The sequence below is a fragment of the Catharus ustulatus genome, chromosome 1 (assembly GCF_009819885.2).
Source record: "Catharus ustulatus isolate bCatUst1 chromosome 1, bCatUst1.pri.v2, whole genome shotgun sequence".
In the NCBI taxonomy this organism is placed as follows: Eukaryota; Metazoa; Chordata; class Aves; order Passeriformes; family Turdidae; genus Catharus; species Catharus ustulatus.
In genome coordinates, this window is record NC_046221.1 from 121258429 (window position 1) to 121286273 (window position 27845).

The 27845-nt window shown below is 40.9% G+C and overlaps 1 protein-coding gene and 1 long non-coding RNA gene across 4 annotated transcripts; one reads left to right on the forward strand and one right to left on the reverse strand.

Moving 5' to 3' along the window:
* Positions 1 to 999: 999 nt before the first annotated feature.
* SDR16C5 (short chain dehydrogenase/reductase family 16C member 5) lies at positions 1000 to 21605 on the reverse strand. Of its 2 annotated transcripts, none has more exons than XM_033065757.2 (7): positions 21489 to 21605; positions 8421 to 8764; positions 5793 to 5924; positions 4710 to 4809; positions 3782 to 3926; positions 3113 to 3238; positions 1000 to 2536 (listed from the first exon to the last, which is right to left on the reverse strand). In XM_033065757.2, the coding sequence occupies exons 2-7, from the start codon at positions 8739 to 8741 to the stop codon at positions 2443 to 2445; spliced, it is 918 nt and encodes a 305-aa protein (XP_032921648.1). In that variant the 5' UTR covers positions 8742 to 8764; positions 21489 to 21605; the 3' UTR covers positions 1000 to 2442. The 2 variants fall into 2 exon arrangements, with proteins under 2 accessions (XP_032921648.1, XP_032921639.1); XM_033065748.2 differs by lacking the exon at positions 21489 to 21605 and adding an exon at positions 11703 to 11800.
* LOC116999282 lies at positions 11907 to 18142 on the forward strand. 2 transcript variants are annotated; one of them, XR_004418552.2, is made up of 3 exons: positions 11907 to 12020; positions 14055 to 17300; positions 17904 to 18142. It is a non-coding gene; the product is annotated as an uncharacterized LOC116999282 (long non-coding RNA). The 2 variants fall into 2 exon arrangements; XR_004418551.1 differs by having other exon boundaries at positions 11912 to 16692; positions 17074 to 17300.
* Positions 21606 to 27845: the final 6240 nt, after the last annotated feature.

Below are 27845 nucleotides of genomic sequence, written 5' to 3' on the forward strand. Positions count from 1 at the left end.
GCATTAGGGGACAGCAAGATTTCTACTACCACTGGAATACGATCTCACATGGAAAAGAAATACAGGATGCAATAAAATGCTGTTGATTGCCTTTGAATCACCATAACCATGATTATAAGGCCAATGGAACCATCCCAGTCAAAGTTGGGGCTGTCATTTTTGGGGAGAAACTATTTAAAATTTCAAGCACTGGCCATGAAACCAGTTCTTTTGTAGGTACTGACTGATTTACCATCCAATAGTCCCTGTCACAACTGAAATGCTCTTCCTTTTCAAGTTTTATCTTCTTGTTTGGTTGTCACAGTGATCCTTCCATGAGTTTTCTTGCCAAGAGCAGAAGGAAAGACTCTTTTTTGGCATCAGGAAAGTAATCAGTCAAGATCACTGTTGTGTTGGCAGTAAGCCACCTTTTATCTCAAGACATTTATATCTCAGTTGAAGATCCAAACGCTTGCTCCAAGCAGCTTCCCAAACACAGGGGAAGGACGCGTGCTGTTTGCCCTTCAGGCTACAACTCCAAATCTGTCCTGCCATCATAGGAGATGGGGGAGATAAAAACCACCACAGGAGAGGCTGGTATCCTCCAGGCATATGATGTAATTCACCAGTGACCACAATATTCAATGTGGCAGCAGCACACTTATATAAAAGCCATTATTTGTGTACTCCCACTAAGACAGCTAGCAAGCAGAGATTTTCTACTGAAGCTCTGTATGACATACTATGCATGCTCAGTCAGGTACAGAAATTGGTCTCTAAGAGATGTGAAAATACTCATAACTAGTTTTTGCATATACTCAGTGAGTCCAGGGAAGAGCTGCAATGACAATTAAAATACTGGAGCACCTGCCATACAAGGAAAGGTTAGATTTCTGGGACTGCTTAGTCTTGAGAAAAGGCTCAGCCTCATTGTGTATAAGTACATAAAAGGAAGGTGTAAAACACAAACTCAGGCTCTCAGTGGTATCCTCTGAAAGGACATGAAAAAAATACATTCGATTTACACATAATTTCCATTTATTTGTTTTGAAACAGAGTGTGAACAAACACTAGAACAGGTCACCCAGAGAGGTTGTGGAGTTTCCAGCCTTAGATATACACAAAACCTTTCTCTGCTAATAAACCTTACTATTTGTACAGACAAGGGAAATGAAGGTAGTTTCTAGGCCATCATTTAAAGAAAAAAAAAAAAAGACTTCTCATTTAAAAAGTCTCTTTTTTCTCCACACTGATTCAATTGCTGTACCAATTGCTAGCAGAGAACTGTGACTTGAAGTAGACTTAGCATGTACAGACGTCATGTACACATAAGCTTCCTTTTTCATATTCTGGATTACAAAAGTCAAGGTAGCTTTCTAAGCATCCATTGTCAAAAATGGCAATGCCTCTTCAGCACATGCTCAAAATAAATGGACAGTCCTAAGAGTGAAGGGAAAGAAAAACAAGCCTTTGAAGACTCAAGGCAACCCATCACCCAACTCGTAAGCAAAACATTATGCTGTTACTCAAAGGATGGCTGTAATGATACCATTCAGTTCTGTCTGCATCATTCCTTTCTGAAATAATCCTGAGAGAAACCCCTATTTATACAAGACAACACTCTTGCTTTTAGTAGTTCGTTGTCTTTGTTGACAAGACATTGAATAGCCCACCTAGACTGGCAGTTTCATGCTTTATTAAAAGTTTACTCTTCTCAGGAGATGGAAATTTAAAATAGTTCTTAACATACTGTACTTAAAAGATACAAAGATTTCTGTTACAAAGTTGCAGTCATGGTATTAGCTTTTTAAATAAATTAAGCACAATATACATTAGCAGCACAAATGCTTAATTTACATATCCTGCCCCAACATCCATTGTCATCTGTGAGCTGAGAGACCACACCTCCAAAAATTAATAAATGTAGTTGTTTTTTCACCAACACAGTGCATATTTGTATCTCACAAAAGTTTAATTTGTAAGAGTTAGAATCTGTTGTTTGAGGAAATTCTTGAATTCCTCAGCTTACTAGGGAATGGTAATAGCACCAGCAGTACAGCCCATCCTCATGGTTCACTGAATGGCAGTAAGAAGCCAAATCCACTACAGGCTTTTCTGACTACCTGCTAAATACATGTAGTTTCTAGGTCTTTTCTTCCCCCTAAAGTTGCCAATTACTGTTTTTTGATGCAGGACCACATTTAAGGCATTATAAACCAAAGCAACGAACTTCAATTAATGTATTTTCATAATGAGGTGAAAAGAAAACATTTCACTGGACTAAAAAAAATAGTTCAGATGAAAGCTGTTGATTAAGAGCCAGTTAAAAAGAAACTTAAAAATCTTGTTACTATTGAGATATGAGGCACAAAGTCCACAGCTGCTAGTGAAGAAAACTTTTCCCACCACCACCTTTAAACAACATCCACTTTAGAGCTGCTGGTCTCTGAATTTTGTGCTTTTTCACTCCTTCTTTGGTCGACCTTTGAAGGTACTCATGATATCAAGGACTCCAAAGTAGTCTTCAAGGAGAACAGTTGCTTTCACCGGTAGGAAGCTGTAAGGTAAGGGCATGGAAGAAGATAAAAAGAAAAAAAAGAGACATCAGAAGAGTAGTGCAGTTTTATCACAAGATTAATTTAACCTGGCTAATACTGGCAAAGGCAATGCACTCATTAGACTACAGACCCACTGGTCCTCTCAAAATATCATTTACTCTCATTTGGTAGCCTGAGTTATTAAACAGACAGTATTCCAAGCTGGCTTGCAACAGAGTCAAAAGGGCCCAAATGCTGAGGCAAGACACCAGATGGGTTTACAGTTGGACTCAGAGGTCTTAGAGATCTTTTCCAACCAATAATTCTCTGATATGCAGTTATTGAGAAGCAGGCCCAGTCTTGACAGCCCCAGTAAAACTGCACCCCAATGGAATCAGCAAGGCACAGTTAGACATTTCTGTCACTGTTCTGTGGCCCAAGGGTAGACTGAACCCATAAAAACAAACAAACAAAAAAAAACCTCTTCTAAAAATGTGCATAACTTCATGAAAATTCACACCAATAAGTAGAAGCCTCTTTTATACTTTAAACATCCCTGGACAGAAGAGAGAGAGGGGAAAAGAAACATAACTTACCTTTTTAAAAAATATAAAAAATAAACGCTACGTGGTATGAACAAGACTTCTTGGTTCTGCCGAACAGCATTGATTATCCTCTCAGCCACATACTCTGGATCCAGCATAGGAAGCATACGTGGCCACCTGAAAAAGAAAATATTTATTGCTATAATACAAATCGCTTTGGATTCACATTTTATTCAAAAAACTCTCAATTTTGCAGTTATTAAACTAAAAAAAAGAAAAACCCAAGTCCTATGAACAAAAGAGTCTTCATTTTGTTAGAGTGAGTGGATATTGTTATTTTCCCTTGTATGACCCCTCATAAGACAAAACCAGAGATCTCATATTAAGACACACCAGACCTTTGTTTGGTTCCTAAACTTTGTCATTATACATGCATAATGAGCAAAGCTATGCCCTCAATTTCAGGAGGACAAATGGAGCATTTGGCTCCTGCAGAGGAAAGGACACCAATTATATTTCACTTTTCAGCTTAAATGAACAGTAAAGTACCTAGGCCTTTTCAGTTGCCCAGTCACCGGATAGCACTGTTAACGCCCATCTGAAGCCCTAAAAATAATACAAGCAGATAAAAGCCTGGCTCATGTTTTTCATAAAGGAAATAGGAGTTTATAGCATGCTAAAAATGTAACCTTTATTAAAATCTCAAAAGAGTTTACTCACTTGGATTTAATACCATCAAACATTCCTGTGTTAATGGCATAAGGACACACAATTGTGGTTTTAACACCAGTCTTTCTCAGAGTTCTCATCTCCATATCAATAGACTCTGCAAAACCAATTGCTGCATATTTACTTGCACAGTAATCTGTAAAATAAAACATTAATTGCAGTTAAATATTTAAATTTACAAATTAAACTTTACTGTCCAATACTAAACCACTTCATATGAGAATAGGAATGGTTTTCAGGATTAGGTTAAAATTTGCTTTTGATGTGATTCATTCCTTTTCTTTCCTCTCCTAAATCAACTGTTGCTCTAGGCTGGCAGACAGAGGGTTTCTCAAGTCCTCCCTGCTACCACCTTTCCACTCTCTAACAAACAACAGTAAACAAAATTATTTTTGCATATCATTTTTTCTTTCAATACATGTACTCACTTATCATACCTCAAACTCATGTTTTCAAGACTCTCTAATGTGGTTTCAACTTGAAACTCAATTTGTACTTATTATCATTCCTTTGGAGCCAAATTTCTTTTACTGCTATGCCACCTTATTTCACATTCCTCCCTCTTTGTATACATGTTTCAGAAATTCCTTCTGAGCTTCCTGTAAATCTAAAGTGGCCTCTTCCCTATCAGAAACCTGCAAGTAAATTTTAACAACATTGAGGTTCTCAGCTTCCAAAGTTCTATATAGCTTCTAGATCCTTCTGCCTTGGCAGAAAAACCTGTTTCACAGCACTGGTGAGCTTCTGGAAAACGCTTTGTAAAGAAATGGCCTGTTTAAGGTTGGCTGTTTTGAAAGTCTGACTACTTGCTACGGAAAGATCCAGAAACTCAAAACCAGTTTGTTCCCCCCTCCCCACCCCCGCCATGGATATTGATTGCAGGGTTTAAAACCCAAATTTATTAGCTTTAATACACTACCTGCAGCCTGACTGCCTCCACACAGTCCTGCACAGCTTGCTATGCTAACCAAGTGTCCATGGTTAGCGGCAATCATTGCTGGGATGAAGGCTTTGTAAGTCTGCAAAGCAAATCAGAGTAGCAATGTAACATTTTACTTAGTAAGCTATACGGCATAATATTTTGAAGGTGTCTGTTGATTCTGGAGAATTTCTCCCACACTTTAAATAAGCTTCCCCCCTTCCATTATGGAAAGGATGTGTGTATGTATGTGGAGCTTGTTGTTTGAACTCTAACCTTCAGCTATTTAATATTTAAAGTTCCCACCCCACCAGTTCTACCAAAGACAGGTGGTAACTTGATGAAAGCGAAATATATAGCCTAATCTAGTAATGAAGTTTCTTTCAAATGAGAATTAAGTGTTCACTGCAAATTTTGTGAAATGGCAACGATTTTAATTTCATGTTTTGCTTTTATTAAATTCATTAAATCTTTGTGATTAAATTAATTTCTAAATAAACTGAAACATGATGGAATATTTTCTTTACGAGTCTTTATGATAGAAATATCATACAGGTGACCTGTCTTCACTGAAAGGAAGAAAAAACACACCAGGTTACTCAATCTAGACAAAAGCTTCACTTACTCCTAAAAGGATTATCAGAATATGTGGTGTTGCTTACTGAAATCACAGCCACAGAACAACTAAAACACTAACAGAACAGAAGAACTGAGGTAGAAGTGAACACTTCTGTTACTAGGGGCAGCAATTATTAGGGTGGGCCTCTTCATGTCAATTATTAATGAGACTGTAACATATGACTAGCCTCAGAATTTAGCAGATGGTAGACTTCAGTTCTGAAGAGAATATCTCAATGTGAAGCGCTTCTACCTGCCTACACCAGAGGTTCCCAAAGGATCCATTCTTCCACACTTTTAAAAAATTTTAGACTCCAAAGTAAGTAATTTCTTGCATAATTTCTGACTGAACTTCCAAAGAACTCTATATCCTTGCACATTTTCTTCAATTCCAAAAGGCAAAATTAATATTGAAAACATGTTGAAAGGATGTCTTAGTATGCCTATGCAAAACACAGGTATTACCCAGAAGTGTGCCATTATGTTCACTTCCATGGTTTTATCTAGAAGTGAATCTGGACAATCAAGAAATCTCTTCCCAATTACTACACCAGCATTGTTGATTAGGATGCTGACATCGCCGACTTCTTTTTTAACCTAAAACAGAAAGTATCAAGATAGTGTGCAATCAATACAAACCATTCTTTCCAAGTATTATGTATGAAAACTTAACAAAGAGAAATATTACACATTTAAATAAGTTGAACTTAATGCTTGTTATGGATCCAAACACTTCAGGTTCTTGCACAGTCTCACTTGATGCCTTTTTAAAGGTGAGTTCCCAAATGGATTTTCTTCATATTTGTGGAGCCCAACAGCTCCACACAAGCTTCTGCTTTCAGCACCTCTGTTTCTGAGGACAAATGTTCCAGATAAGTCTTTAATGCAGAAATCTTAATAAGTATTTTGCTACAGTAAACACATCTTAAAACTAAAGAGCAATTCTGGACTAAAATCTGGTACACTCTACACCAGAAATTAAGTTGGCTAAAAAATAATACCTACACATTTAATTCACTAAGAGGAAGTATAGTTTTCATTTCAGCTCTAGACTGAGAACATTGATGAACAGACTCATTTGAGAGAACAACTGTAGGCCAGCTGATAGCTGATATTGTGTCAGTTCTCCAAAGGAGAATTAAAATATTTAATATAGAATCTGAAGTACAGGTCATTGATCTGAGCTAGTTGGGAAAAATGAAATGGGTGTAACAGTGAAGAATTAGAGAGTAATTTATCACCTATCCTTTACTCTAGCTTAAGTCTTCCTTAAACTTGCTCCAATCTTGTCTATCTTTTTAACTAAGCTTTAGGAGTTGGGTACTTCTGGAACAGGGACATTAGAAAGAAATTTTAAGCTATAGGTTTTAACAGCCAAAAGACTGTCCTTCATCCTATTGGTACAGGAAAGAAACAATGACCTGGTTTTCTTCCTACCAAAGGAACTTCTCCATGGTGTCTCTGTGTGGCTGATGAAGCACATATTAAAGATTCACATACATTTCATTTTGGCTTTAAGACTATTTTATTGGGAGCAAAGATTTCACAAATATCCTCCCTTGCCAGCATGAATTTAGTTCACCAGAGTCTTGCAAGACTTCAAGTCTGCATAAAGCTGAATCCAGAAGGGAAAAAAGGATCTGGAACCATGCTGTCATATCTTGCAAAGGCTGATGCTGAACATTAAGAACCAAAGTCTACTAAGTTGCATAAAGTAAACAGTGGCACTGAGCACCACCTAACACTAAAGTCTTTGTAACTGCAAGATTGGATGATTCTACATCATCAGCAGGACATGCCACTTCTGAAATAATGGTAGTAGGATGTTTTCTTCTATGCAGATCAGCACGAGGATTATTAGCAAATCTGACAGTTGCTGAACTGCTGACAGAAGGTGATAAGTGAGAGACCATGAACTGGACCCTACTTCTTTGTTCCTGCCTAGCTCTGTTTGCATCACCCTGAACCCATCTCACACAGATCTATACCCTGTTCTCTTTTTCAAATTTGGCCAGCATGGCTCAGCCACTGCTTTTCTCCATGGGCCCACAGCACTAGCCCTCAATTTAAGTTCTCAAAACTAAAGGTTAATTTTCAACTGCTTCATTCCAGTATCCTTAACACTATAATACTTCTACCCCAGTTCTCTCAGTTCAGCAGGAAGCAGAGCTACAGACCTGTGGAGAGATGTGCAACTTCTCTGCCAGGACAGTAGATGTCCAGCTCAGCTGGTGTAACAGAGCTGCAGGGGGACCAAGGCTGATCAGCATTACTGGAATACAAAACCAGTAACACCAGCCTCTAACAAGCTGCAATTCATGCACAAGCTCCATGCATCAGAAAAGACAGAAGGCTAAAGCTTCTTAAAGAGCACCAAAACATTACTTCAGCCAACAGATGTTCCTGAAGACAGCTGAACTTTTTAAAAAAAATTCATCCCCAGACAAGACTCACTTTGGAAACCTCTTTGGTCAACTGTTAAGTTTAGCAAATTCAAAGCGAATGAGAACAGGTTCTTACACTTGAAACTGTTCAACAACTTTAGCTTTTGGCAATACTGCTAGGCTGCCCAAATTATCTAACCCCAGACTATCTTCATAAAACTCTTCAGAAATGAAAGAAATATTTAAGACATCAAGATACATTTATTAATTCAGATAAGGTAAGTCTGCAAAAATCTCTTCACAGTAACGGAATTATGTGAAAATTGCCTAAGCAGTTAATCCTTTTTACAATGTATGGTCTTTTGGTAAAAGGCTGCCAGAACTTGAAACACTGCTTTAGCTTCAATAAATTGATTTTCCGCACTTCACTATTAAGTGCCTGCTTGGTAATTGAATGAATGAATGAGAAGCTACCCAGTAAAATGTGCTACTGAAAACCAGAGCTGGCTCTTTTTATTTTTTTAAGGAATAGAGATCCACAAATCAACTCTATAAACCAGAATTCTTGAAATAGATAGGAAAGGCACAATACATTCAGAATGAATTAACTTTGATCTCTTGCTTTGAATCCACTAGAAAACTTAATCATGCATCTTACAACCACACTTGCACTCAGAATAATGTCAAAGCCACAAATAAGATACTTTACCTGGTCAGCTACTCTGTAGACATCCTGTCTTTTGCTACAGTCACAGACGTAAGAGTGTACTCTTCCTGCTCCATTTTCTCTGGCCACTCTAACTGTGCCGTTGAGCCCCTCCTGATTAATATCCCAGAGGACCACCGTGGCTCCAAGGCTGGCAAACTTTATTGCTAAGAGTCTTCCAATGCCACTTCCTGCTCCTGTTATTAATACGATTTCACCACTAACATTCTTCTTCCGTACAGGAACAACCAAGAACACCAGTGACTCCAGCAAGCAATAAACAAAAAGTACAGTGAGTTTTAATGTTTGCAGGAAGAAGTTCATCTTCAGGCTATTTCTTCGGATACCTGATAAAAAATCCAAAACATTTGCCAGATAGGGTAAACCATAGAGAAAATGCAAACATCAATATTGCAAAAACATTTTCAGATCCATTCTAAGTATTTTCTCTAGCCTGCTTTTGAGTGTTGTTTCAAAAAAAAATATACAGGCTTACACCTGCATATCTAATCCATTTGTCATGTTTCTATCTCATCTTCAGGTTGCTTCCACTTTCCTCCAGGATGCAGTACACAATTCATTTACCATTCAGCAGCAGTGGGAAACACCTGCCTTCATCTGGTTCAGAAATTCCCTATCTCTCATGCCATGGGTTTCATTCTCTGCTCTGACAGAATGTGGACAAAAATCTAAGATAAATAAATACATACTAGTACTAATAAAAATCTGCTCATTCAGCATCTTAAACAGAAATGCATGACAATTACAAATCAAAACTTAGGGTTTGATCAAAGAGCTTTAATGCTCACAAACTAATACTATAGGTCAGGAAAAATCCTGATTTTAGGACCACAATTTTTTTGCTATGTAGGCACTCCTTGTCACCATGAAATCATATGCAGAACAAGTGACAGTCACAATTGTGCTGAAAAAAACATGAGTATAAGGAGCTTCAGAAGACATTATGCTTTTTAATCTTCTAAGCACACTAAGTAAATACCTGTCACTACTGACTTATCAGATACCTGTACTACCATTATTGAGGAGACCCTGCTTTTGCAGTTGAACACAGTTCTTTAAAAATGCACTACAAAGCTATTGTGTTTCTTTTCTTCACCACCCTGCATTAAGCAAATGTCATAGGCTTGAATCATACCACCTCAGGTACGTGTTTAACCTCACAATCTGTACACATCCCAGTAATGCTGACACCAAGCAGGCCTTTAAGTCCTTAGAGGAATGTTATTTTATTTCCCAGTGTACAAAAGCTGTGCAAGAAATTCATCCTTGGTCAAAACAGGTTTTAATCCTTGACTAACAACACTATGAAGCAATGTCATCTTCTTTCTCAGCTAAAGATAGAGCATGCTGGCGCTTACACTTCAACCTTTAGCACTACATGCTCAGTCTGATTACATCTCTTAGTTAACTTTGCTATCTATGTGTATAGGTAATCGTGTTTGACAAGTGCCAGGAGATAAGTCACTTAGGTCTCTGTTACTCTGAGCAAAGTTCATGAAATTCAGCATGTGAACGTACACGTGTAACCACGAGTCTCAGGTTTTCTATGTGGGAAACTAGGCCAGTCTTGAAAAGAAACAGGCCTCTGCTAGAGCTGAGCTGGTTATTTCAGAAAGTTTTCTGGCAGAAATATTGGGACATCTTAAAACTGTTCTGATAACAGAAAAACATTTGTCAAAGACATAGTGGGTAGGAAAACAAGTTCTTTCTGGCAAAGTCACGGGGTGAATGCTTTCCATTGAGTACTTTCTATTCTTTATTCTCATTAAAATGTGACAAAATGTGCACAGAGGCAGTAACACCAGCAAGAAGTGAAACAAATACCAAAACAGCACTGGAACATTTTTCCAGAGCCCATATTGCCATTTCCTGTAATAAGCTGTCTTATCTATAGAGCTATTACAGTTCTAAGTAAAAATAGAGTTATAAAGGAAAAACATTATTAAATTTCCTGTACATATAAAAAATGAAGGTTTTTGGAAGCACAGGTTCTTTGTTGAGTCTAAAACAGAAGCAACAAGTCTTTAAAATAAATGCAGTTGCTGAATTTAACTTGATTGCACTAATTTAATGCACTTAACATAAAACCCTCCAATTGCATGAAAGGGGACTGGTATCTCTGGCATACGTAAGGATGTTAAAATTAATCCCTATGGAAAACCAAGTGAGAAAATTACCTTCAGAGGCAATGCACAATTTGACTTAATTTAAAATTTATGACAGTAATTCTTCTAGTAAAATATTCACAATTTAGGTTTGTGTGGGTCAGAGGCACATTAGATCTTTCAGACAAATATTACTTTCGCTTAATGAAGTAGAGTCTGCATACAGACCACAGGAGATTTCCTGTTAGAAGACCAACTCTGCATCCTTCAATGACATGCTTAATTTCCATGGACACATCTCTCTCCTAACCAGATTTGACTGGGTCTGCATTCTCCCTCAATACATTAGTATTGTTAATTACAACAGTTACTGTAACCAAGTATATCCATACAGACAATTAAATTTGCCACTCGCTTGGCCGATTTTGGCTTGTTAACTAAAGTGAGCAGGGATGTGTTTACAGGTGAACTAACCAAGGGGGCTTAGATCACTTTCGATGCCTTGCATTGTTTTTTAGCATGCCTATATCCACACACACGTAAGAGTGGAGGGCTTTTATGCGGTAGAGAAGTGTCAGACGCTCTACAGTGTTTTATCAGACAGATTTCAAGTGGAGATAAACTTGGCACGTGTGCCACCGCTCACCACCGACAGGCTCTTACAGACCTGCCGGGGTCTTAAGGACCACCACTGCTCACGGATCACAGGACTGAGGCCGGCAAGCTGAACACACACCCCTTTTCGAACGACTAAAGGTTGATCACGCAATCACCGGAGCAGCGTTTGGCAAGGGTGAATTTTCCTCACTGTACCGGAAGAGCTGCGATTCCACAAACACATAGTAGCCCAGTAGCCAAGGCTGCCCAAGCGCAGCAGTAAATCCCTCACTCCCGGAGGATGCTGCACAGCCCCTCACTTGGCACGCCTACCAACCCGACCGGCACCGTAAGAACCCCCAGGAGCAGCGCTCGGCTGCAGCGGCCGGCTCGGCTCGGCTGCAGCGGCCGGCTCGGCTCGGCTGCAGCGGCCGGCTCGGCTCGGCTGCAGCGGCCGGCTCACCCCCGCCCAGGACGCGCCGCTGCCCGCGGTCGGTCCCCGATCCTCCCACCGAGCCCGCACAGCCTGTCCCGTCCCACAGCGCCCCGGCACTGCGGGTACCTTCGCCTGCCGGCCTGAAGGACAGGCAGGGCACCTCCGCCTCCCGGCGTGGCGCGGCTCTGCGGAGAGCGGTGCGAAAGGAACAGGGAGCGCAGCAGGGCGGAGCGGAGCAGCCCGGCCTTTATCGGGCAGCCCGCCCCGGCGCGGGGCTGGGCGGATGCCCGGGGGCGGGACGGGCCGGAGCGGAGGGTACGGTCGGTGTCGGCTCCGCAGCGGCAGAACGCCGCGCTGTCCGCGCTCCGCCCGGGGCTGCCGGCCCCCGGGATGGGATTGAGCCGGGCGGGCCCGGCACGGAGCTGCGGGGTCCAGCCCGGGAAGGTGAGCTGCGGACCGGGCGGCCCTGAGGACGCTTAGCCCCGGGGGCTCTTCGCTGAGGCCGGAGTAGAGTTAAAGCTCAAAGGACGGAGCAGTTTGTTGGGCGGAGACCCTCGGGACAACTCTCCAACTCCCCCGAACTTTCCCTGGATTTTTTGTTGTTGTTTGTTGGGGTTGTGGGTTTTTGTTTGATTTTTGGTTTTGTTTGCTTAAAAAATATTGATACACATGAGGTGGTTATTATTCCGTGCTGAGACCTGCACCTAAAAGCGTGGTTGATGTAAAGAGGTCACCTGGCCTGTGTGAAGCCGTGCTGCATGGAGCGAATTTCACTGGGATGAGCGTGACTCTTTCAGGGTGGAGCCCTTTCGAGGGAATGAATGACACTTCAGCTTTAAAAATGTGTTCTGGCTGTACCCAGACTAGACTCTTGGGTTTGCTCATTCAGTGAAATGCTCTTCATTTACTGTTATATATACATAAGTCCCTTAGGGCAGCATTGTTTTGGAAGGTTTTTTTTTAACCATATGCTCATCCTTAGGCAGCAGAACTTTGTAAGCTGCAGAACATTCACAATTTCAAGGGAAGTTTGTATGATGAAAGAATGCTTAGTACCACCAGAAAAAATATGAACGAAGGCATTTCCTTGGCAAATCATTATCATGATTGTGAATATGCCTGCTTTCCAATATTATTATATTAAAGCAGTATATTCAGGAAACTAATGATAGTCAAACAGTGAGACTGCCTGCTGCTTTCTGTTTGTGGGTTGTTTAAAGTGGCTCAAAACAAGAAAGTCTAAAAACCCATCCCATTTATTTCATTTTAAAAAGGTTTAAATATGTGCTTTGCACTAATACTTGGAAATTAACAGCATTTAACATTGAGAGCGACCTTATAATTGGAGTTGGAGGCTAGAGGGTGGGAGACACATCCCCTTTCCCCACCTTGTATGAAGATTTTAGGCATGTAAGAAACTTGCTGAATAAAATTTGCTGAAACAAAATTCACCAGATAGCTTCACTTTACTTGTCTATATTACGAAAGACTAAAACTAGTTTGTAGAGAAACCATTTTTAAGACAGTCAGATCAGCATGTTTCACATGTCAGAGAGGACACAAGAAGAATCATTATTCTTGATTCTAGTCTAGAAATGGAACTACTCTAATTTGTATCAGATGAGGATGTCTCCCTCTCGCCACATGTTCCTTTTGGATAGATCTTTGAGTGCTGTCAGAATTTCAGGCGTGTGCAATTGGGACTGGTGGTGTTTGTTTGTTTTGTGTAACGTCCCACTGGATGTCTTCAAAGGAACCCAAGGTCATTCAAGTCATAAGAACATGCTTGAGGAACTTTGTAAGTGCTGTCACTTCTGCTTGTCTGTAGTACTTGTGCTGTGTAAGTGTACTGCTAGTCTGTAGCCTTTTTTACTGAGGGCTGTATTGTATTTTGGCCTACCTTAACTTCAAGGAAACACCTGGCATCTGTTGTTGGGTAGATATTGGCACCTTTGTTGGAACAGTACCCAGCAGAACACTAGAGTACTGTTTATGCTTCACATGAATCTGTGGTAGAAGTTCTATTATATTCACCTGATGTCATCACCACTTAATTATAGAGGCGTCACAAGAAGCATGAATAAACCAAATAGAGAGTTAAGCTTGGTCTAAGCTGGATAAATGCAATTACATGGTGATTACAACAGTCATCCTCACTTCACAGTAAAAAAACAAACAAGAATATCCTGTCATGCTGTTGGAGCCATATTCTCTTAAAAGCTCTCATTTAATTTCCTTTTTTTTTCTATCAGAACACTCAAAATGCAATAAATCTTTTGATATTAAAGCATCAGTTGTCCTCTATGTACCCAGCTGTTGAAGTGGAATAGTGTAATATGCTTGTAAACACTCTGATCCTTCTGCTTTCTTTGAATGCATACTGTAGAATTCTAAAATGACCTCATTGTGCTCTTCAGAATCTTCATGAGGGGAAGTGGAGGGGCAGAGGGCAGGTACTGATCTCTTCACTCTCATCAGGAATCAAGGAAACCACGTGAATCTGAGTCGGAAGAGTTTTAGGCTGTATCGCAGGAAAAGATTTTTCCTTCAGATGGTGGTTGGCCGCTGGAACAGGCTCCCCAGGGAAGTGGTCACAGCACCAAGCTCAAGAAGCATTTGGACAATGCTTTCAGGTACATGGCCTGACTCTTGAGGTGTCCTGTGCAAGGGAGTTGGACTCAGTGTATCTGATGGGTCTCTTGTGTATTCTATAATTCTATTCTATAATTCTATGATAAATTTTCATTGGCAGTTTAACAATTGTAGGTATGTCACTGCAATTGCAGCCTACACAAACTTGTCCTTAGTCACACATTACAACTTCTAAGAGAGGAGTGGGTTTTCATAGGAACCCTAGTGCCTTATTCATAGAAGTCAGATGTCTTCTGTGTTGCTTCTGAAGGAAACAGGGCAAACACCACTTAGCCAGAGTTCCTCAAAATTGACTTTTTGTTTTTATTCCTGTAGAAGAAAAACAGCTGGAGCAAAGGAGATTTCAGTCAAGAGGAAGGATTATCATCCTGAAGACTAAGTGACATTCTGAATTTTCATTTACTATGTGCATTTCCTTTGAGTGATATTTACCATCTGATGAAGATCTATGGAATCTAGGTTCCCTCTATTAGCAGATTTAAAAATTCTAAATTTTCAAATTGTAAAAGTCACAAACTATGACCCACTTGTACCCCATTCATTTCATCTGGGAAAAGAGCCAAGTCCTGTTTAGCGAGGGGTGAAATGTGCTGCATTAACATATGTTCAAAGTGTTTATGAACTGCACAGCCAATATAACCAGCAGATTTGGTGTTCCCCAAACACTAGGAGAGGGACAAATTCTCATTGGAAGAGGAATATGCCAGCACTAAGTATCACCATGACTTAGCCACTGGATGCTCAGATCCCATAGTTCACTGCCTGTTAAGATGTGTTTACAATGTCAGGACCTAATCAATTGTTTTTAATTCCCCAAGCATTTTCCGCAGTGAGCCTCATCAGAACAGAAAATGTGCTGAAATGGGCCAGCTCTGCGACAAAATTTATTCTATGTTCACACAGCACAGAGGATAGTGTGGCAAGAGGAGTAAAAGCTTGCAAAACAAGAATAACTTTATTGGGGCTCCCATGCCGTAAGAAAGTGTGGTATGGGTGCTCCTGCCTCTAACCATGGCAACAGGTAGTATTATACACAGGTGTGTGTGTGAAATTATGTTCTGTACCCATACAGGAATGCCTGTTACATCAGTCTGGTAACCAGGCCGCGTTGGCTGAGCTCCCATCTGCCTCCAGAGTTAACCCACTTTATTCATTTATGAATGAAAAAAAAGGGTGCATTCTAGTATGACGCAGAAATGTTACAGCATATGCTCAAATATTAAGCATGTGTCCAAGAGCTGTTATAGATCAACTTTGTTTTCTGATCCCACACTAGGATTTTATTTGCCAATGTATAAGCTGTAACTTCAATGCATGACAAACACAGATAATCAGTTGTTGGCCACAATCGGCTGCAAAGATTCTGCTGCAATGTAGCTGTTTGCTCAGAGCTTTTCCATGTTCCCCTATGTGCCCATGGTATGGTCTTATTAGCATCCTTACTTACTAGAGTACTTGCCTGTACTGCAGGAGGAAGTGTTCCATAAGAGATTTTTCTCCTTTCTTCATGAAAAAAAATTGTGGACAGTTACTGGAGGAATCGGGGCTCAAACATCATTTACAACGTACGGACTGTCAGGATGGATTTAAAGGAGGAAGTTGGGGGGGAAAGAAAAAAAAAGGTAATTCATAATTCTTGCTGAATAGTAAAGAGAGTGAGGCTGTTCCTTACCATTTGGGATTTGGAAAAAATGCTTCCTAATAAAAAGTAATGCAAGGTTTCTGACATGGAAAAATCAGACACAGCAGGAAAGCAAAACCAATCAAAAAAAGTTGGAGGTCTGGGAAATGAGGCAGCAAGGCTGGTCATCCAGTTAAAAGAAAAGTTAGCTAGGTTTTAATTTATTAATGGAATATATAGGAAAGCAGTGGGTTGTAGAGTGTGTTCTAGTACAGGAGTAAAAATGATTGGCAGAGAACATAAAATGGGAACGGCAAGGTATGACCAAAGAACTAATTTAAACCTCCATGTGCTGGAGGGAAGACTCCAAGTGTGGCAGTCATGAATATCTCATCTAGGCTTGCAGATCTGTGCCCTGATGGAAAGCCAGAGCAGCCTTACATGCAGGTAGGGGCTAGAAGTGAAGATAAATGATAGGAGGAGAAGGAATGAATAATGGTTCTGTTCCAGACCTAATATTCATTTCTCTGCTTTTCCTTCTTTTCAAATTCTGTTGCTTTTTGTCTTGTTTTAGATGTTGAACAGCCTGGGGAGAGTGAGGTGCAGAGTTTCTAGTGTATTCTAATGGACTCTGTAACGTGTGGCCACTAATTCTCTGAGTGCTCAGCTTCATTCCATACCTGTATCACTGTAAGCTACCATGAAAAAAAAATTGCTCCTTTGCTCCTCTGTTACTTTGTTGTTTATAGGCTAAAGGAGATGGGAGTTTCCAGCTCTGCACCGTACTTTCTAGGATATCAGCTGATGTGATTATTAAGTATCAGGATTTTTGCCTATTTTCATGTAAGTGCCTCTCAATAAGACAGAAAGTACCCTCTGTCCCTCAGTAAAACTTTGTGAGTGCCAGAATATACTTGCATGTCTTGTGATGGTTGATTTTGGCTTGCTGTGTATTTCTTAAAAGCTGAGATAATGCTGCTAATGTCTGTGAAGAAAATAAAGGCTGATACATTCCTCTGCATTGTTGGCCTGCAAATTGGAAAAAAATGCTATGAAAGGAAAAATTGCTGATATTTTTATGCTAACTTTTATGTCCATGATATCATACTTAGCTGCCAGCTGCAATGCCATTAACCCTTGAGTCTCTGCTACATGCAAAATCACAGCACTGTTTTGCTTTTGGATTTTAACTTGCCTTTATCTCTACAATTTCTAAATTATTAGGGTCTTCAGCTATAGAGGAAATCCACACAAATATGTTGGTGGAACTGTTTTCTCAGAGAACATATAAATTTGGGAACATTGAGCATGAAGTATTTACAGGAGTGTATTGGCTTGGACAAGGTTTTACTGTGTTCCCCTGGTTACTTCACAAGAGCCTCAAACCCACCTTCAGAGTGATCCAGCTGATTTCGGAGGATCCGGAGATTACATCACCTCTGCTTTGCCAGGTTTGATTCAAACTTAACTGTTACTCTCCCCCATCTGCAAATCTGGATTTCTATGGTCCACTTAATAGTTCACTTAATATTTAAGTTGAACAACTCCCCAAAAGAAGCTAAGAGTGTACAGGTCTGATTTCCACACGGTGGTTCTAGATGTGCTTCAGTGCTACACGCTTGTGCTGCATGGTACAACATGCAGTGCAAACTGCTGTTTTCATCATGGAAACTTCTGATCTAAACTAGGGACATGATTTGTATTCAGGGCTTTGAGGTCTTGAGTGCTAATGGGTCTACTGACCTATGCAGTACTCTGTAGGTTAGAAAGTTAGCAAGCATAAGAAAAAAGACATTTCAAATCCTAAAGCAGGTGGAAAAATCCCACCCAGCTCTTTTAGTCACTCTTCTCAACTCTTTTTAAAGCTGCACTACATTTTGTTGTATTTTAATACTATATTTACACTTTGATGATTTTGTTACATCTATTTGCCTACATTTGTTTGAAATGCATCCAATGAATTTGTTAATACATTTTCCTTACAATAAACTATTGTATCTTTGAGTATTATATGCAAGATTCTTAATTTAAAATTCACTGTTGTCCCATTTCAGCTCTGATTGTAATGCATGTAGTAGCTGGCTATTGATGGATTAAACTGAGCATCATGTTGGTTGTGGCAAAGGGCCAAGGCATGTGATGCCACAGCAGCACAAAGTGGTATGATGAAAAAGTCTCAGGGAAGTTTGTGAAGAAAGGAAACCTGTCCAGGAGGTATTTATTCTCAGCTAACCATAAGGAAAAAAATTATCACTGCTTTTGTAGTCCTTTATCTTTCACTGTATTTTATACTAGAAATGGATAAATTAAAACTTTTTTCCAGCTGAATAGCTATGTGGGAGATTTTGTGATTTTTTTCCCCAAGACATCACTTGCTAAGTGTGGAACCTCACCCACAGAACTCATATCAAATCATCTCATTATTACAGAGACAGAACTTTTCCCCCATTTTTGTTCCATTTGAATACAGGATATTATCTGAGCACTCACAGTGTCACTTCTCATATACTTGAATATAAAGTAAGCCACTTACATTTTCTGAAATGTCTGTATTTCTCACTATTTATCACTTAGTATTTTTCTGTATTAGACTTGAAATCTGCAACATGTTAATTCCACAGCTGAAAGCCAAAGAAAGACATTTTTAAAATGCTTCACTGTTGCCCATTTAATTTCCTGTGGTTGAAGGAGAGTTCCACCAACGTTATCTTCCTCAGCCTCCTTCCTGTTCCCTGAAAACTACACTTGGAGGAAACAAGACCACAAGACCACTTGGTTTTAGACTGGATTTTGTTTCAAAATATGTCAGGCTGAAAATTGCTTGTTTCTTAAATCCGTATCAGTGGTCTCTGAAGAAGGGAAAGAGTTCAGAAAGCACTGGGAAATATATCAGAATAACATGAAAAGTGACATAATAGTTTTTCAGGGAAGAAAGCATAAAAAAATATAAAGCAATAAGCACACCACCCACACCTTCTGTGTTAAGTGAGAACTAATTATCAGAAAAGATCTAGAACAACTTGGAAGGAATGTCAAAGAGCAAACAGGCTGTCAGACTGTGCAATAGCTTTTTTGCCTACGAGCCATTTAAACAGCTTGGAAGAATTGAGAACGGAGAGGTGTGACAGATGAATATAACATTTCAAACAGTGTGGATGAACTGAATGCTTATTGTTTCTCACAATAAACAAGTAGGTGATAACAAGTGACTGTCATCCTCAAGGTGTAAATGAAAGAAAAGAAACTGCCCTGTCCCTCTACACCCTTAGTCCTGGAAAGCAGACTGATTTTCATGGTGAAAATTGTAATTCTTTTACAGAGGTTGATTATAAAATGAATACATACACAAGAAAAAGTGCATTAAAACCCAGTGGTTTTAGTAATTTACTACTAGAAGTCCCATTTCAGAGATTCAACAGTGTTTTATGTATGTATGTTATAAGCATTGGACACTTTGCAAAGTGATTGTGGAGACTGGTCTTATTGCTCAGAGCAGCAGTTTAAGGAAAGAAGTGGTTCACTTCAGAAAGCTAAATTACACAGCTGATCTGACATGACTGATACCTATACAGCACTGGCAGCAACACTGTTCATTGCAGAAGAACAGCCACACTATGTTAGTCAAAACATCTATTTAACCCTGTATTTTACTCCTCGTGCAGCCAGCAGCACATACTTAGGCAAACAGTGTAAGAACAGGGAAAGCAAACAAGTGCTTTTTCAGTGCATATGGACACATTCAGTCAGGGACTTCCTAAGCCACAGAGAACAGTTTTGTGTTTAAAGTTCCCAATGGATAAACGGAGAAAGTATAATGGACATGCTTGTGCACTACAGCAGCTTCTAAATAATTACGGAATGTTGCTTTTATGCCTTTTGATCTCTGGATAATGTCTGTGAACCTTCCCTTAGGGAAAAGACCATTTGTATATAAGATGCATGTCTCTGATTTGTTCATGCTAGTATGTCACACACCTATAATTAAAGCCTTGAGGTTTTATTTCGCTTACCTGCCCTTGTAGGCATTAGAGAATAGGCACATAATACTTATATTCTGCAATTAGAGGAACTATTTATTATCGAAAGTACCACTGAATTGGTAAACAATGTACATCTGCCTACCTGTTGCATTTTAAGCTGTGATCCATGGACTGTTCATCTGTGGATCATACCCAACATATGACAACAGCAAAAAAAAAAAGTAAACCTCTTCCCACTGGGCTTAAATTTGCTATATGGGGACATGCGGCTCTATTGGAAAATTTCTAGACATCTGAAAACTGAGACTGAAGATACATTAGGAAGGGAAGGTCAGTAAGGAAGGTGGGAAAAAGCTTTCCATCATGTTCACCAGAGACCTCCATTTTTTATTTTTATTTTTTAATTGACAGGTCACCTATAGTTCTTGAAGAAAAACAGTGATCTATCAACTTTCTGAGCAAAGAAAATGCACAGGCCAGCTCGGGCACCAGTTTTCAGCTAGAAGCAACCAAAACCAAACCTGAGCTTTAAAGATCCTGTTCTTATTTTCACATTGTCTGCATTTGTTTGTGTGCACTCCCAAATAACAGTGGGTACAGTTTTGTTTTGCACGTTTACGTAACTTCATAGGCTGCCTTTTTACATCTGGCGTAACACCGGGAAACAACACATTGATCAGGAAGGTACGGCCAAAGAGATGGCCCAGATGCCAACCTCACGTTCCTGGTCTTTCCTGGCAAGGTGTACAGCGGTGCACAGCCACAGCCTCACAGGGCCTGACAGTGCATTTCCAACAAACACCCACAAACAGCCCCAGCCCGGAGCCACCACGACCCCCCTGTTAGAGCTGTTAGTCTCCAGGATGCCTGCGACGTGATTATAGAAACCATAAATTAAATAAATGATTTTAAAACCGGACCTCTGAGGTGCCACAGCCCCGCAGAGGAAGGAACCGCTTCCCCCGCGGAGCCACCTGGGCAGCGGCCGGAGCCCCGTCCCCGCCTTCCCCCCGACAGGCGCTGCCGTTACCGGTCCCACGGGGAACTGAGGAAGCGGTGATGCCTTTTTTAGGCTGCGGAGATTTCCCCTTTCGGCTTGCACCTACAACACAACCAGCCCGAACAACCCCTCCCTTCCTGACGCTCCGGAAAGCCAGGAGGCGAGGCGCCGGCCCTCCCAGCAGCCCCAGCCGGGCCCGGCCGGTCCCCGCCCCGCGCTGCCGGGAAATGTAGTGCGGGCGGGGGCGGCGTCGGGGGTGCCCGGCCCGGCCCGGCCCGCGGGGCCCGGGGGCGGCAGGGCCGGGCTGGGCTGCGGGGTGTGGGTCCCGCCGTGCCCTCGCCCGCAGCGCCTGGGGCGGGGGGGCGGCGGCGGGGGAGCCCAGCGGGGGCCGCCCGAGCGGATCGGGCCTGTGGTGCCACAAAATGGCACCTGCCGGATCGAACGGGCGGGCGCCGCGCACGGCTCGACCCTGTCCCGTCCCGTCCCTCAGGGCGACAACCCCCGCTGCTGTAAGAGTGGCACTTAAGCAACGAGGGCTGATAGAGCAATAGGCACCTGACACAACAACGTGGGTCCCGAAGTGTTTTCTCTGCGTCTGGAGCTTAGGTGTGCCCCCGTGCCGACGTTTCCATGGTTGGGAAACACTCCTGGGTGCTTACCTGCGAGCGGGTTTCTACCCTGGTACCCCGTGCTCGTGTTCTAGTTGGGCCAGGTTTCAGTGTCACAGGCTATGTTTCAATCGGATTTGCTTCTCCATGGCACCAGGTCTGGAATCCCTTTTTTTGCATGTCTATGATGCTAAAAGCTCAAGTCATCCACAACTACTGGCGTGCCTTGTCTTCCCCACAACCTTTCCTTTGGTGGTGGTATGCTCTCCTCAACTCTTTTGGGATCAGAAACAGATCACAGTCACTCCTTCAGGAAAATCCTATCTAGTTCCACTGAGGAGGACCTTAGCCAGCTCATACTTACTACATGTTGTAATCCTATCAGTCTTCCAAGTATCACCTCTTGGACATTCGGATGTATGTCATACACACGCCTTTTTATGGCCAGGTTCTTAGCTCTTCTCACCAACTTTTTGTGCAGTGCTAACTTCAACACTCCTAAGACTCCACAGTACTTCCTACTCAGCCGGCTAACCACTGTTTTATTCTTTCCACCCTTAAATAGTGTCTTCAATGTTGTTTCTATTTAATCTCTTTAAATCTTAAAAATCAATCCTTTGCTTGCAAGTTGCAACATTAAAATAGTATCTATGCTTCAGTCATTCCACGTTGACCTCAGAAATCTATGGAAAGTCCACAGAGGAGGTTGCCCAGCCACTTGACTATCAGGACACAGAAATGTGTAGAAGATTATGAGAGGCTGCTAGCAGATCAGTTCTCCATACAGCAAAGCCAGAGAACCTCTTCAGCATCAGGGATGTAAGAATGGAGAATGCATTGTTAATGACCCATGGGATCAGTTTCTTTCTTTGTTCTATGTTAGGTCTGGGAAGCAGGGACAGGAGCAGCTCTGATGCACACACCAGCTGCTCTCTCAGAAGAGCCTCATCTCTGAGGTGAAACAGCAGCAGTCAAAGCCGGGATAGTGAAGCACATGGGAACGTGCTTTGGCAGCAGGCTTACACAGGTTGGGACTGAAGTATAAGAGAGTTTCTGCTGCATGGGCTGAAACTGGAGCTAGTGGGGAGCAGCAGTGTTATACTGGCACCTGTGCTCCTTGACTTCTTTTCCTTGGTACTGAGAAGGTGCTGGCCTGAATAATGCCAACTGTGAACTAAGTTACCCATTGTAACTTACTAAAAGATTACTGCAAAGTACAAAAGTTTCTCTCACGAGAAATTTTGGGAGTACCTTGGCCACAGGCAGAACTCTTTCCAAACACATACGAATAATATCTGACTTAAATACTTTCTAGATCTTGCTGAATGTTCAATATTTAGGTGTGTCTCCACAATTTAATGATGTTTGTGGTCCACTTCTTCATCAGTTCTGTTTTTGCTGTGTCTACCATAGAACTGTTTCTTCATGTAATGTAATTGTCAATGACATTTGGATGGGAGGCAAAGCACTCAACAATTTACTCAGCGCCTTGCTGGTTTTGTTTGGGTTTTTGGTTGGTTGTTTTGTTTCTTTTACAGAAAGAGACCTGTGTTTCTTTGTTTACCAGATATTTATTCTGCCATCATGATGATAAGGTGTGATAGAAAATGAAACTCGCTGAAGTTTATTTCATATACTTTCCTGTAAACCTCCTTCATGTTTGGCAAACTTGCGTTGCATGTGGAAAATTGAACTGTAAGCACTTTGAAACTAGATCATCTTTCTAATTTTTCCTCTGAATCGTTTAACATGCTCCACAGAAAATTTGGTAACACTCAACATTATTTCTTGATGGTCCTGTAATTAAAAAAAACAAAAACAAACTTAGTGAGTTTGATAATTCAGATATAGTGGATGTTTGAAGTGGTGATGGCCATTAGATGTTTCTGGAAATTACTGGACTATTGCATGTATGAAGGTTGGTTGGTATGAACCAATCTCATTTTAAAATATATATATTTATGCTAGTGCAGAGAAATTTCCTCTGTGTGTCTTTTTAATATTACTGCTAAATCTCTGTGACCATGAAATCTTAAGCAAAAAACACATGCAAGGGAGGGCATGCAACTCTTTGAACAGTTGAACCAACAGTTGACTGTCCTGAATGGCTGAGTTCAAACCAGTGGTGCCTGTTTTTCAGATCTAATGCCCACACTGATCTGTCCTTCCAGTGAAGCCATTATTTTTCTCGGTGTTTTCATCTTCTTTCCACTGGTGTCTCTTTGTAGAAACTCCTTGAAGCAAATTTCCACCTTCATTTTTTGTCTCCTGTTTCTTCTTTATCACTGTATCCTGTGAACTTCTTCTTGTGTGTCTTGCCAGCTCTCCTGTGAAGATGTAATGATGCATTCCTTCATTTGTTTAGGACCTTTCCCAACCACAGTAAAAGGTACACACCAAGATATTTGATACATAATAAAATGACACCTTAATTTGATTTATTACCAAGGAAAATAGGACAACTGTAATAAGGAAGTCCTGGGCTTTCATACTTGAGCAATTACATGCATGTGGAATGGAGCAGGAACGATTGTCATCCTGCTGTGTTCAGTCTTACCTAACCTCACTACAGTTCCAGTTGTTGATGACCATCTCTCAAGGCCTGAAAGATCTGGAGTTGAATGAACATCAGAGATGAGGAGGCTCAAAAGTAGAATATGAACTGGAGCTCACTACAGGAGGAAGTCAAAAGGTCACCTTAGATTTTAAACAATTTGTATATTGCCTCATACAGATAAGATAATTTTGTATCATCAGTAGATAGATTTATTTACCTCTTGAACTTCTCAAATTTGTCTATGTCTCTTCAGGTTTTGCTTTGTCTGCTTTGCAACACTTAAAAGCATAGTTGCAGGCCAAAACTAAAATAAACACCATCTTTGCAGGGTGTTATTTTCCACTATTCCATGTCAGTTTGATTTTTTTTTTAAATAATAAATTATCATAATCATATTTCTTTCTATGGAAAGAAAATATACATTGTTTGTACCCTACAGAATAGTTTGCATAGGTAAAATGCAAGCTTGCTAGGCTTATGCCTAAGTTTATGGCTCACTATAACACCATCCATAAGCTCTTAAACCAGAAGAACAGGGCCAACACTGCATCAAAGACTTATGAGAGATAAGCTCTCTTAATTTTTCTGACCTGATGGTCACATGAGAGAAGAGGGGATTGCATACAGAAGGGTGAGGAAGAAGTTGCTGACCTTGTGATTTTAAAAGCTTGGCCATTAGCTCAATATCCTGCAGATTTCACCACAGAAAAATGTGTTACCACATTGTCAAAATTGTTTTGTAATGTCTCATGGTCTTTTAGGATGTGCAGTTCAATAACATTCTGATCCTTGAAAACCAGAGTGTGGAATCAAGGTACTTGCTAATGTGACCTTAGCTCTTCCTTACTGAACAGGTGATAATCACTTGGAGTTGCCTGATGCTGTCCCCATCTGTCCCCATCAGATGATGCTGAATTGAGGGTTATCTGAACCAGCTTGAGAAAGCTGTTAATTAGAAATGAGATGTTTCATCTTTCAGTACAGGTTGGAGGATGAAGGCTCTCTTCTGTACCCTCTCCAATAGATGATCACAAAGTTGATTTGAAGGAACACCTCTCCTATGAGGAAAGGCTGAGAGAGTTGGGGTTGTTCAACCTGGAGAAGAGAAAGTTCCAGGGAGACCTTACTTCAGATTTTGAATACTTAGGTAGCATTACTTAAAATAGATGGGGACAGACTTCTTAGCAGGGCCTGTTATCATAGAAGGAGGTGCAAAAATTTTAAACTGAAGGAGAGTACATTCAGAGCAGATATAAGGAAGAAATTTTTTACAATGAGAATGGTGAAACACTGAAACTGAAGAGGTTGCCCAGAGAGGTGGTGGATGCCCAGTCCCTGGAAGCATTCAGGTAGGATGGGGCACTGAGAACCTGGTTTAGTTGAAGATGTTCTTGCTCACAGCAGGGGAGTTGGACTAGATGACTTTTAAAAGCCCCTTCCAACCCAAACTATTTTAAGATTCTATGATCCGCCCCATTTATATGACCAAAAGAAGACAAGAGAGATTCCCAAGATTCCCTAAGTGATCCAGAATGGCCAGAGCCAAGTTTTATACTGGTATCAGTGGTGAATTCCTGTGTTCTTGTCAGGGCTGCTGATGTACACAGGTCCATATGTGTTGTAGGGGTCCATGGTAGGTCTATGAAAGGATAACTTTGTGTAAGGGTTCGTGTGGCTGAGAACAAAACAACAGCTTATAAAATTTAAAAGGGTTAATTCTGGATGCAAGACTAAAAGTTTGAGTGCGCAGCTGTGCGGGATGTTTGGTTTAATATGTGTCATGTAGACATGTGCTTAGATTTAGCAATGAGATAGAATCAGTATCAGAGCCTCAATTCTAGAACAATATCTTCACAGGCAAAATGTACTAATGTTAGTTAAAGTACAGATGCTCAAAGAGAGCAAAATTTAAGTGATTTTGGCAAGTATCTTAACTCATTATTGCTTATCTTCAAGAGTCTGAGTTGCAATGAACATGGTGCATGGTTGGTGTATGATCCTGTTCTTAGCCTTCCTTTTCCTGTTTACCGCTCTATAGGAGAAGAAGGCTAATGCTCGTACTTCAAAATAACTAAAATATGTTCGGGTCAGTGAGGGTAACAAAAAATTTGTTTTAGTTGCCAAGTCCCTGCAGCATATTTGAGGATATTCTCCTTTCCACTTACCTGCACACTTTCCCCCAAAGACACCAACTTTATGCCAGACAGCATTCCCAGCTCATCCTTTTTAATTCCTGTTGAAGTCTTGTAGGTGGCAATGCAGGTAGGTAAAAAGCTGGTGCTTTCCATCTCACATTTTCTGTTTCTGGACACACCATAAATGTCAGTTTAGTTTGGGGTTCAGGAGTTCTGGGTTACTGAGGTATCTGATGTGCCTGGAAGCACCTCTTTGTAATGGTGTGATTAGCTTCATTATTTTTTCTTTGAAAAGGAAAGGGTGAGGCTCTCCTTATATTCAGTCTAGTGAATTTATACCAAGATCTGATTGAAATGATGAATGCATTGCAGTAGTTAAATCACTATGTTGATCAGGATAGATCAGGTCCTTGGGTGGAAGATACGCCCAGGTCATTGACTCCTCAGTAGTTTATGCACAGCACTGGTATGTTAACAAAGAGCTTGTGATTGCTATAGTCACCCAAATCATGTATAACCACATGGTTAAAAGAAATAAGAGGTCAAAATTTTCTGGCAGCAGCTTCTGGAAGGAGCACAGCTGAGATCTGCGATTTGCTTGTAAGAGCTTTATTTGTCTGTAGTGAAGAGACTTATTTAAATCTCATGAAAGTGGAATGTGCTGCAGTTTTGCCCTTCCCAGTCTGAGGGTTAAATTTGCATTTCCTTCGATGTCTTTCCAGCTAGCATGAAAATAACTTCCATGTGTCACTTCTCCCCTTAAAAATAGTTGGAGTTCCTTCAAAATTATGTTTGGTATTCAGAATATACCCCCAAACTACAGTTATCCCCAAGCAGTTGAATGTAGTTTTAATTTCTTTATTTCCGTGTGTTCTTGAGAGCTGTAAGACCTACTCTGTTCTTTTTTTCTGTGCTAAAAACAGCAGTATGCCAATGTACAACCATCGTCTTAAACTTCCAACACCTTTCTGAATTTTAGTTTTATTATACTCTTTCATGTTTCTGTTACTAGACAAAGAAATGAGGAGTGAGGTCAAGTTACTTTGTAGGGCGCACGGTGAAACTAGGTTTTTAGTATGCATTGAGACCCAGGACCGTCGTCTCATGAGCCTGGTTTCTGACCACAATGACATATTACTAACCAAGATGTCTGCCAGTGATATCATCAGGAACATTTGGCAGAATGGCATAGAAGTTACATTTCCATACTTTCTGTGAAGAGTTGTAGGAGAGAAGAGATTTGAACTGAGAGAAATGTAGGAAGAATTGAGTCATTGCCTGCTCAGAGGCAGCCAACGCTTGGCCAGTCCTCCAGTGCTGTCTGAACAGGGTGCTCTCAGTCCCCAGCCAAACCAGCAGGAGCTATGGAAAGGAGACTGAGCTATGGAGAGGAGACATCAAGGGTGTGAGCCAAATAGCGTCAGCTAAGCATGCAAGGGTTGACTGAAGGTGTGGCAGGGTCCTGCCTTCAGGAAGGATTGGGAAGGGTTTGGGAGGATGGGGAAGAATTGGAAGCATTAGGAAGGGATATGAAATAGTGGATAGGGGTGCTGTGATGGTGTTGCTGGGGACATGTAGGGTGTTGTGCAGGTCCATTAGTAGTGCTGCCCATGGAACAGTTTGGGAGCTCTGATTACAATTGAGAGAAAGAGATGAGAAGAAAACAGAGAATAGTTCTGTTTTCTTTTGTGATGAAGTGGGATTTCAGTGAAGAGT

Excerpts from the sequence above, each read along its gene's own strand:
- SDR16C5 (XM_033065757.2), bottom strand. The coding sequence starts at position 8,741 with ATGAACTTCTTCCTGCAAACATTAAAACTCACTGTACTTTTTGTTTAT. Across the intron at positions 4,810-5,792 it reads ACATAATGGCACACTTCTGG|ACTTACAAAGCCTTCATCCC; the intron begins GTAATACCTGTG and ends TTTGCTTTGCAG. Across the intron at positions 2,537-3,112 it reads TTTTTATATTTTTTAAAAAG|CTTCCTACCGGTGAAAGCAA; the intron begins GTAAGTTATGTT and ends CTTACCTTACAG.